This window comes from Scomber japonicus, chromosome 22, assembly GCF_027409825.1.
Source record: "Scomber japonicus isolate fScoJap1 chromosome 22, fScoJap1.pri, whole genome shotgun sequence".
NCBI classification, from domain to species: domain Eukaryota; kingdom Metazoa; phylum Chordata; class Actinopteri; order Scombriformes; family Scombridae; genus Scomber; species Scomber japonicus.
Genome location: NC_070599.1, coordinates 2,576,147 through 2,587,069, shown reverse-complemented (window position 1 = coordinate 2,587,069; position 10,923 = coordinate 2,576,147). Strand labels below are relative to the sequence as shown.

At 40.7% G+C, this 10,923-nt stretch overlaps 1 protein-coding gene across 1 annotated transcript; it reads right to left on the bottom strand.

Moving 5' to 3' along the window:
* Window positions 1–585: 585 nt before the first annotated feature.
* mblac1 (metallo-beta-lactamase domain containing 1) lies at window positions 586–3,853 on the bottom strand. The gene is made up of 2 exons (XM_053343557.1): window positions 3,395–3,853; window positions 586–977 (listed from the first exon to the last, which is right to left on the bottom strand). Exons 1-2 carry the CDS (start codon window positions 3,818–3,820, stop codon window positions 738–740), a joined length of 666 nt encoding a protein of 221 aa, XP_053199532.1. The 5' UTR covers window positions 3,821–3,853; the 3' UTR covers window positions 586–737.
* Window positions 3,854–10,923: the final 7,070 nt, after the last annotated feature.

The window sequence follows — 10,923 nt, the reverse complement described above, 5'->3', positions numbered from 1 at the left end:
AGATATTAATCAAATCCAGGACCACATATGCAAGTGGGCTAGATCTGATTTTACTAAATCTGATTCACATATCTATGACAAATATATGAATGAGTATATGATTAAAGGAATATTTAAAAAAAACAGTCTATATGCATGAGTGAGACCAAATGCTACTTTTATTCTGCCATACCATCTATATGTAATAATATAACTGTTTGTAATATAACAAAATCGCAAAACTGACTTATGGGGAATTAATTTGCTCAAATTATTATTCCCTTTCAAGACAATATTTGAGTTTTTGGGCTACAGAAGGGACTGGAACTAGTCAACCCCCCCACCCCCCACCCCCTGCCCTCCCAACATATACACACACATACACATATGTCATACACTCAAAAACAGCACCAGCCACATTATTATTATTGTTATTATTATTTTATTACTGTCACCTTTTATTACCTCACCGTGGGTCATCATGTCAATCCTCTACATGTCCTGTACATGTAGAGGATTGACAATAAAGAACTTAAGTCAAATTTAGTATACAGTTACAGATAGTAACCCCCCCCCCCCCCCCCAGTTACCTGCCAGATGAGCAGGTAACTGAAGAATTGCTGTTCTTTGTGTGATGATGTGCTCATCAGCATGGCCCTGTGTAAACTTTGGTTGGAGTGAAACCAGTCAGACTGTCAGTATGGTCAAGTTTTGTCAGGCAGTTCCAGTTAATGTCACTGCTGTCCAGACCCGCTTCTTCAGTTCCTGAGCACTCTAAATGGGAGTCCATGTCCTGGTATGATGACATCGGCAGTCTGCAGCGCCCTCTGGCGGCTGACCTCCTGCACTGCAGTGTTCACACTAAGGTCCTGCCAGCTCTCCTCATCTAAGCAGCACTCAAATAAGTCCCCTGCAACAAGTACTGTGCCTGCTGCAGTTCCCCTAACCTGGACGCTGATGTCTTGTCCTGTGTGGCCAGGACTGGGAATGATAGACACCTGTGGGACAGAGCAGAACACATGATACACATACTGAGTCCTGTCAGTCTTTCTTCTTCTGTGTTATCACTATTTATATATCATTTATATAACATTGTTAAAACATATTTTATTATATTTTTTTATTCCGTTAGTTGTGTATATGAGCCATATAACCTCAATATTTGTCCATATTTCTAACATTTAAGGCTTGTTTTAGATTTAACTGAATATTCATTTATGTGTTCTGATGATGACAGTTTAATATTGATTCTTGCCTTTGATACCATATATCAAAATTTTTCCCTATTAAATTTGGGCATCCTAGTCACTCCATGAAGAGCAACTAGGATGCCCAAGGACACTTCTATCCTAATAGTTCTATTAGGATAAAAAGGAGGCTCTACTGCAAAGCTAATTCATTAGACAGGGTCGACCTGCCACACCATATTTATTTCTTCTTGTGTGCACACTTCTTTACTATGCATGTTAAAACTATCGAAATTGAAGGGATGTGTATTTCTGAAATTCTATCATTATTATTACTTATTTTCAAAAGTTTTGGCAAATGATGTATGCATGTTGCAGATTTATATAATTGTAAATTATTTTACACAGAGATTGTTTATTGTAAATAGTATTTTATTGTATTTATTTTTATCACTTTCACCATTATGTGGCGGCTGTTGTGTTGCCACAACAGTGGCGACACAACAGTTGCCTTAACTCAGGTGCCTACTGCAATCATTGCCACTATCATGTGTTAAGCCTCTGGGCTGTGTTAGAATGTTAAATAAATGTCACCTGTCACCCCATAAAAATTCTGTGTCTCTGGCATACCAGACAATGATAAAGATGAGGGATTAGTATTCTAACAGAGTGCTAGTTAGTAACAACAGTATCTCTTACAGAGACTTATTAAGTGGAGGAGTGGTGTTATACAAGGCAGAGGGTATATACATACACTGCATAATCTTATATGCCAACTATGTTTATGCACACAACAAAGTTGACTCCAATTAATGGGCTGGTAATGAGCCTCATTCACAAACTATGCATACACACAATTCTTTGGTTAAACTGTGTGTACTAACAGTTTACGTTCACAAATTAAGAACATCTTCTTTGTCTAAAGATTCGGGGTCTCGTGTATTTAACGTGACCTGCACTCAGAAATAGAAGTGAAAGTAATCTGTTAGTAGTCATATTGACATTATAGCAGCAACATTACATCTTTCTGTTTAGTTTCAATGTCTATATCTGTAGAATATGACACAAAATAAAATGTCGGACTACTGCAGAGTGCACGCTGGGGCAGGGGGAATTCAACAACAGAGAATCAGTGACACAGCTGCTGCACACTTCCTGTGATACTAGTTAGTTTGACTTGCTTCCACACAGAGATTTTGTGTTATTTTCCAAGCTTCCATTCTGACAATTATTTTGGAGGCCTGTCAGTGTGTTTGGCTCATTTGGGGAACATGGTGTCATATAAAGTGATTTTCAATTGTAATGGTGATAGCAGGGGTTTAACTGGCAGAACAATCAATTCAATCAATAAAAACCTCACATCCTGTGTAAGAAAGAAGAATTTTTGGCAAATGACATTTCTTCTAAAACTGGAGTACCTCATTCACAAATAGAAGAACATCCCAAAATGTCTGCTGAGATAGTTCTCTTGTCAAGAAAAGCTGTGTGAGTATGAATTCATTTCTGACCGATACAGTACAGGAGCTTTCTTTTAAAACCATACACCAGTCTTATCCTGCTGATCATTTCCTTTAGGAGTCTAAGTAAAACTGGAGTGTCCTCGCAACCCCTCATGCAATCACGTACACCATTTACCTGCAACATCCCTGGTTTGAGTCCAGCAAGGAACCTTTGTTGCATGTCGTACCCATTTCTCTCTCTTCTCAGTGTGAGCTAGTCATATCAAGTGATATCTGACACATTTACAGTCTTTTTAGCATCAAATTCCCTCTTAGTGTTTCACTGTTGAGCTGTGGTGGAAGTATAGTAACAAAAAGAAGAACTTTGGCACTAAAAAGAGTAAGACTATAATATTGAAACATAGAAGACTTGATTTGACTAATTTGGACAGCTGAAGCTTCATAGCATCAACTTTTAAATCCATTTCATTGTGGATTTTGGCCCCCATCAGCCTACATTGCATGTGCCTTATGAAGGAATCCTCAGTATGAACAGGAGGAATGAGTATGGCAAGAAAAAACTGTTTGTGTTCATTTGGGCTCCTGACTATTATTTTACTTGAATAAGTATGAACCAATCATTAATTGAAATATAACTGTGAAGCTTGTGTGAAAAGATGATAGAACTCCACACCTATTGAATGCATTTGCTGTTTTGCAAAGTGAGTTGAGTGTGTTTTCTGTGAGGAATCACAAACTATTAAGTTACAGGTATAGACCTATACTCACATGCTCATCCACACAGTATGGTTGTCCTTCTGCAAGGTTGTTAGGACGGTATGTGTCCCCTTCACTGATATCATATCCTACAATTATCAACGCGGTTGGAAAAAGACTCAGATTCCCGATGTGGTCTGAATGTCCGTGAGTGCCCACAACCAAGTTAATATCTCCTGGAAGGAGACCCCTCTCCTTCAGCGTGAACAGAAGTAAGTCTCGGTCCCACGGGCCCCCGGTGTCCACCAGAATAGTTCTGGGTCCCGTGATGAGGGTGATCGTCCCGTCGGCTCTAAACGTACCGTCGGACTGAGGGAGACAGTATCCGACTTTGAGGACGGACACGGAGTACGGCTGACCAGAGAAGTCCAGCTGGGACTCACACAGCGGAACTCTCTGGATGTGAGCAGACAGATCTTTACCGTCTGTCCCCATCATGCTCACATGCTTCAATGAACTACAGAAAGAGGTGAATGCGGGATGTTGACTGGTATACTAAGGCAGAGGACTTTGACTAAGGCTCGCTCACTCACTTTCTCACTTTCTGATTTATGTGGGGAAAAGAATGCTGGAGGTGAGAGCTTTGACGTCTGTCATCGGTGTTCTTCTTCTTCTTTGATTTCCTGGCTGACTACAAACCAACGTTAAAGGTGCATGTCGCCACCTACTGGATAGAAGTGTGTAATCATGACATTAATTCCAAAAAGGAGAAAAAAAACTTGGATGTGGAAATATCATGGGGAAATGTTGCCCTTAATTACTGGACAGTGCTGTATTTGAACTAGTTTAATATTTCACTTGATGTCTCACCCAAAAGCCTTACCATTGCCATTGAAATTTTGAATCCCCAGTCCTACACTGATAATTGCTTCTTGTATACATTTCAAAACACAAGTATTTTTCCCCTTTTGCAGATTGCTCCATCATCTGTGTACAAAGATGACTGCATACCTGTTCCTGTCCTTTCAAAGATGTCATTAATCGTGATATTAAATAGAACGTAACGTCAAAGCTGCTTGAGATTTCAGATCCTACTTTAACTGTTCTATTTGAAAGGAAATCTTTGATCCAGTAGTTATAACATTCCACCTATGCCTAACTCTTCCATTTTTTAATTAAAAGACCCTCTCTCCACATGAATCATAAGCTTTGTCATTGTCAAACAAAACTATAACCATATCCTCCTTCATATTAAGGGTCTTTTCAATTTCCTTACTTTGAATAAAGCGTCTGTTGTGATTGTTCCTTTCCTAAAGCCACTCTGGTACTCGTTGATCAAACTTATTAACAAATTATCATTGTTTCCATCCATTTACACAAGTGGGAGATTAGTGCTATTGGTATGTCATTTGCTGCATCTTTCCCTGGTTTAGCAAATGCTAAGCTTATTGCTTATGTTTAACGAAAGTAGTTTTTCTCCTGTCCATATCTTGTTGAAAAGTGTCAATACTACTTCTAGTGCAGTAGTGCCCCCTGTGGTAAATGCATAAACATGACATAACTAAACTGATCTTGCCCTGGATCACCTATGTACGGTGGCCGGGAGGTGCAAACCAAGATTACAACATGTGAAACACTTTTACAAAACTTGAGACAAATGTACATTTTGGAAAACATTTTTACATATCATTAAAAAAATTACATTATCATAACAAAGATCCATTAATATTCCATGGAGCAACCAAAAGTGACAAGAACTACATAAAAGTGACATACAGACCACCATCATAAATTAAAAGACACTGCACATTCTTGAGTTCCACCTCTCCCTCAACACTGAGCATGAAAGTGAGAATTAGTACTAAAACTCATACAAAACTTCTTGGTCGATAGTATGATTTAAATGCAATACCAGTTACTTATATCAGTATCAATTGCCTAAAGAAACCTCCATTGTAACAGCTATTACAGCGATCACAGATAAATGTGTATTTGAAGAACTGTCATTATACTTTCTCCTTTCATAAACACAAATGTTGGTATGAGAATGTTTACTTAATGTGAGAAAGGGTTATACTGATATTATGTTTACACTCTCCATAAAGTTATTAAACAGTGAACTAGTTAAATTGGACTTGTCCTCCATCTGTCATCTACCTAATAGAGCTTTTGGGCAGATAAACGTCTGTCAACCTTACAGTTCATCATAATCGATAGGGACTGGTGTGGTTCTGTGTGATTCGGACAGCTACATGTTCCACGCTCTAGCCTGTTACAGGTTCCTCCCACTCGTATATGTTCTGCCTTCGTCTTGTGGGCTGTAGACAGAACTCTCTCATACTACCTGCCGAGGGAATTTTCACATGTCATTGCAATAACGGTGTACATCCCTCCCTCTGCCAATGCCGATGCAACCCGCAAGCTTCTCCACAGTGTTGTGTCACAGCAACAGACTGCACATCCTCAAGCCTTTCTCCTCATCACTGGAGATTTTAATCATGCTTCCCTGTCTGCCACTCTCCCACCAGTAAGTGAACTGCTACACCAGGGACAGTAAAACTCTGGACCTGGTGTACGCAAACACTGCAGACGCCTACAGCGCCTCCCCCCTTCCCCCGCTCGGCCGCTCAGATCACAACCTGGTCCATTTACTCCCTGCCTACACACACCTATGGTGAAGAGACAGCCCCCACAAAAAGGTGTGTGAAATAGTGGCCTGAGGAGGTCAGTGAGGCACTGAAGGACTGTTTTTACACCACTGACTGGGAGGTGCTCTGTGAGCCACACGGACAGGACATTGACAGTTTAACGGACTGTATCACAGAATACATACATTTCTGTGTAGAGACCACCGTGCCCACCAGGAGAGTGAGATGTTTTTCAAATAACAAGCCCTGGGTGACTCCTGAGTTGAGAGCCTTGCTACTTGAGAAAAGAAGGGTTTTTAAATCTGGCAAAATAGAGGAACTGAGGAGGGTGCAGAGGGATGTTAAAAGAAAGATCAGAGAGTGCAAGGCCAACTACAGGAGGAAAATAGAGGACCAACTGCAGAACAACTCAAGGGAGGTCTGGAGAGGACCAGGGCAAAGGCAGAAAGAGAGACCCTGAAGCTGAGGATAGAGACTGGGCTAACAAGTTAAACATGTTTTTCAACAGATGTGATTCTGGTCCCATCCCCTTCAGCCTGAGCACAGTGCAGCCTAACTCCAGCTCCCTTTGCCTGCTTGCCCCTTCACCACCACCTCCATCTATGGGGCTCTCACACTCACGTCCTCCCCATCACCACCACCACCACCATCTATGGGGCCCTCACTCTCCCTAGCACCACCATCATCTCTGTGGTTCTCCTTTACCCCCGCCCCCGCCCCCCCTTCCCCTCCTCTCTTCACACCAACAGTGGATCAGGTGAGAATGCAGCTAAGGAAGATCAAGGCTAGGAAAGCCAAGGGTCCTGATGGCATCAGCTTCAGACTCCTCAAGGACTGTGCAGACCAGCTCTGCCAGGTGGTCTGCTACATCTTTAACCTGAGCCTGAGTCTGAAAAGGGTTCCCGTCATGTGGAGGACTTCTTGTGTGATTCCGATCCCAAAGACCTCGTGCCCCAAGGAGCTCAACCACTTCAGACCTGTGGCTTTAACCTCTCATCTGATGAGAGCACTTTAGAGAGTTGTTTTGAAACATCCTCGCCCCCTGGTGAGCTCTTACATGAATCCCTTGCAGTTTGCATACCAGCCTGGCATTGGGGTGGATGATGCTGTCATCAACCTACTGCAGAGATCCTTGTCTCACCTGGAGGACACTGGAAATACTGTGAGGATCACTTTTTTTGATTTCTCCAGTGCTTTCAATTCAATTCAACCTACTCTGCTCAGGCGGAAGCTGGAGAGAGTGGGAGACCAGATGACCAGATGGCTGCATGGATCCTTGACTACCTCACAAGCAGACCCCAGTATGTAAGGTTGCAGGACTGCATGCCTGATGTGGTGGTCTGCAGCACAGGGGCCCCTCAGGGTACAGTACTCTCACCTTTCCTCTTCACCGTGTATACAGCAGACTTCTGTTACTCCACGGACAGTTGTCATCTCCAGAAGTTCTCTGATGACACTGTCATAGTGGGATGTGTGTCAGAGGGGAACGACTATGAGTACAGGAGGGTCATCATGGACTTTGTTGACTGGTGTGAGCAGAACCATCTACAAGTAAACGCCAGCAAGACAAGGGAGATGGTGGTTGACTTCCACCGAAAACCCTCCAAAATTGCACCAGTGCACTTCCAGGGACTTGACATCGAGAGAGTGAGAACATACAAGTTTCCACTTCAAAAGAAACCAGGACAGGTCAGACAACACTGACTCTGTTTACAAGAAGGGTCAGTGTCGTTTACACCTGCATCATTTGGTATGTGCAGGCCACTGCTGGCATCTGTGGTCTCATATGCAGTGAGTTGCAGTGAGTTGCAGTGTGTTGGGTGGGTGGGGGGATGTTCTGAGCAGGACAAGAACAGACAACCAGACTGATTAAAAGAGCCAACTCTGTCTGTGGATGCCCCCTGGACCCCATAGAGGTAGTCGGAGAGAGGGTTTTGGCCAAACCATCATGGACGACAACTCTCACCCTCTGCAACTAACTGTAAAGGCCTTCAGTAACAGATTAGTATTAGTAAGTGTGAGAAGGAACGCGGAACAGGTTTTAATTCCTTAAAGTTCTAATAAATTTCCTCTGAAGTTGCCTTTTAGAGATTTTAAATTAATCAAAATTGAACATCTCTTAACTGAGTTTTGAATACTATTTGCATTCCAGCTCACTAACTCAATTGTTTAACTTCTAGTAAAACCCAGGATATTTAAACCCAGGATATTTCTTAGACCCACATTTTACATACAAAGCCACACCATTTACGTGGTGTCTAAAAGATTCGTTTATTGGCAAGAATATTAAAGAGGAATTAGGTGAGGGTCAAATTGGAGTAGAGGAGGAGAACAAAGAGGGTCGATTGTCAGTGGATGAACAGAAGCTTGAAGTTGGTCGTGGTCGCGTATGGTGGTAAGATAGAGATCGAGGGGAGGGATGAAAGGGGTCAACTGGATGTGGACGAATGGGCACATTTTGGCATTGTGATGTGGTTGGAACATCTACGAACCTAGGGTCAAGACTCAGGATAGGGGCACATCTTGATGAACATTCAGCTTCATTATCCCCCAGTGGTTCCTATAATGAATTGAAAACAAGAATTACTAAGATGTCAGCATAAACCCTAACATGCATGTCTGATAGTGGGAGGAAATCTGAGTACCCAGCAGTAAGGCCCAGGCGTTTCCAGTTGAAACCCACGCAGACATGAAGAGAACATGCAAACTCACCAAAGAAAGGACATGGGACCACCGGAGGTTGGGACCTTTTTGCTGTGAGGCTACAATGCTGAGCACTGAGAAGAGAGTTAGACACATTTATGAGTATATATTATTTATTGTTCTTTATTATTTTTCTTATTGCTGCTCTTATATTCTAATTCCTGTCCACTTGCTACTGTGACACTATGCAAATTTCCCCATTGTGGGACTAATAAGTAATATCTTCTTTTTTTTCTTATGGTCTTGTTTCTGAACTTTGGTTAAAAAATGTCATAATTAGTGCCCCAAGTGAAGGCCTCTTACTTAAATAATAATAATAAAAATCAAACCAAGTCTATATTTTTAGGTAAGAAAATATATATCATCAGATGAGATGGCCAACTTTGATAAATCATCATTCTGTTGGTGAAAATGATCAACCCACACAGTCAGAAATATTCTTGACAGCAGCATTTCCCATCTGCAATAGCTTCTGGGAGAGATGTATAACTTAATTTCTCCCTGTTGGTTAAGATAAATCTCCCTGAATATTATAACACTGAACTATTATTCAGTGCTGGTGCTCATTGCTCATTGTCAACTTCATCTGCATTGCTACCCACCAGGTCAGGTGTACTACTTTTAACTTGTTTTATGCTTCTTTGAGTGCATTTGAACCTGGCTGCAGCAACATTAGATATAACTTTAAATCCAGAAAAATCTAAAGAAAATCTCATGGACAACAGTCAGGTCAGTAAAAGAGGTTTTCCTCGCTGTGATAATTCCTCCAGTTCATACTGGCTATTAAAAGATCTTCAAATGTGCTTTCAGTGTGAGTGATGGAAGCCGAAATCCACAATAGTATGTCCACATATATATATATATATTGTAGTATAAATTAGTCATATTGTAATGTGTGCTTTATCTGTGACTACCATGCTAGTGAGATGGGATAGTGAGCTACAACTAACCAGAAACCTGTCTTGTTGTACCTTTATCCAGAGGATTTCAACTTTACTGTTTACACAAAAAAAACCTGTTTTAACATTCAGATTGGAATGTGTACATTAACTTATATTTTACAGCCCACATACCCAATACCCTCTGTCATTACCTAGGTAGAAAAGAAACCACAGTATTTTACAATCCTCTAACTACACTATAAATGCAAAAAGAGGACAACTTAATCTCACAGCTCAGTCTAACACAGAGACATTTTTCTTTCATATATAGAATGCTGTATCTTGAGACAGTGAACTGTCACTTAAAGGTAATTGAAATGATTAAATTGTGAAGTCTTGTATTGCAGTTGGTTCATTCATGAATTAAGCGTTGTATAAATGCCGCCACCAGGTGATGCTGTAGAATTAGGAAACAAGTTGTGAAAGCACAGAGAGAAGAAGAAAAATGTTTAGAGTAGGCTAGTTTATTTCATATATTTTTTTTTATTTTTTTATTTTTATCAAATTTTTAAAAAACATAAAGGTCACACAAATCTGTTTCTGCCAGGGAAAGAATCACATTAAATATTTTTTTGTTTTTGTTTTCATTGCCTTTTTGTTTTTACTGTCCTTAATTGTGGTGTCATTGAGTTAGTTCTTGAGCAAAGTGTCCAAAGTTAGGCTTGGAGTCCATTTCTTCTTGGAATTTTCCCAGCATCAAAATCAACTGTACCAGATAACAAAATCTTTGTCTTTCTCTTCATTTTTAAAGTGTACAAGAACATCTCTATCTCTGAGATTAAATGTCTCACCAGTTTTTCTCATTATAAAATGTTGTACATCTACCCAAAATATTTGACTGTATACACAGTCATCAATCAATCTATCTTTATATTAATCTATCTAATAAATTAACTGTTTATCTTTAAAGTTCAACAGTTCAACTTCAGTGTTGATTTTCAATGTGCTTCTCTCTCTTATCCTTCCTCTCTCTCCTCTATACCCCAACCAGTCGAGCCAGCTGGCCGCCCACTTTGAGTCTGGTTCTGTCTGAGGTTTCTTCCCGTTAAAAGGGAGTTTTTTCTTGCCACTGTCGCCAAGTGCTTGCTCATGTGGGAATGTTGGGTCTCTTTAAATTAAACCTGACGAGTACAGTTCAGATCTGCTGTGCCTTGAGATGACTTGTTTGTTTGTTGTGTGCGTTATATATATATATACATATATATATAAATAAAGATTGATTGATTGACATGTCAATGTGTCCTTGGGCAAGTTACTGAACCCTGATGGCTGCGCCAACCGTGTGTGAATGTGTGAGTGAATGTTAGTT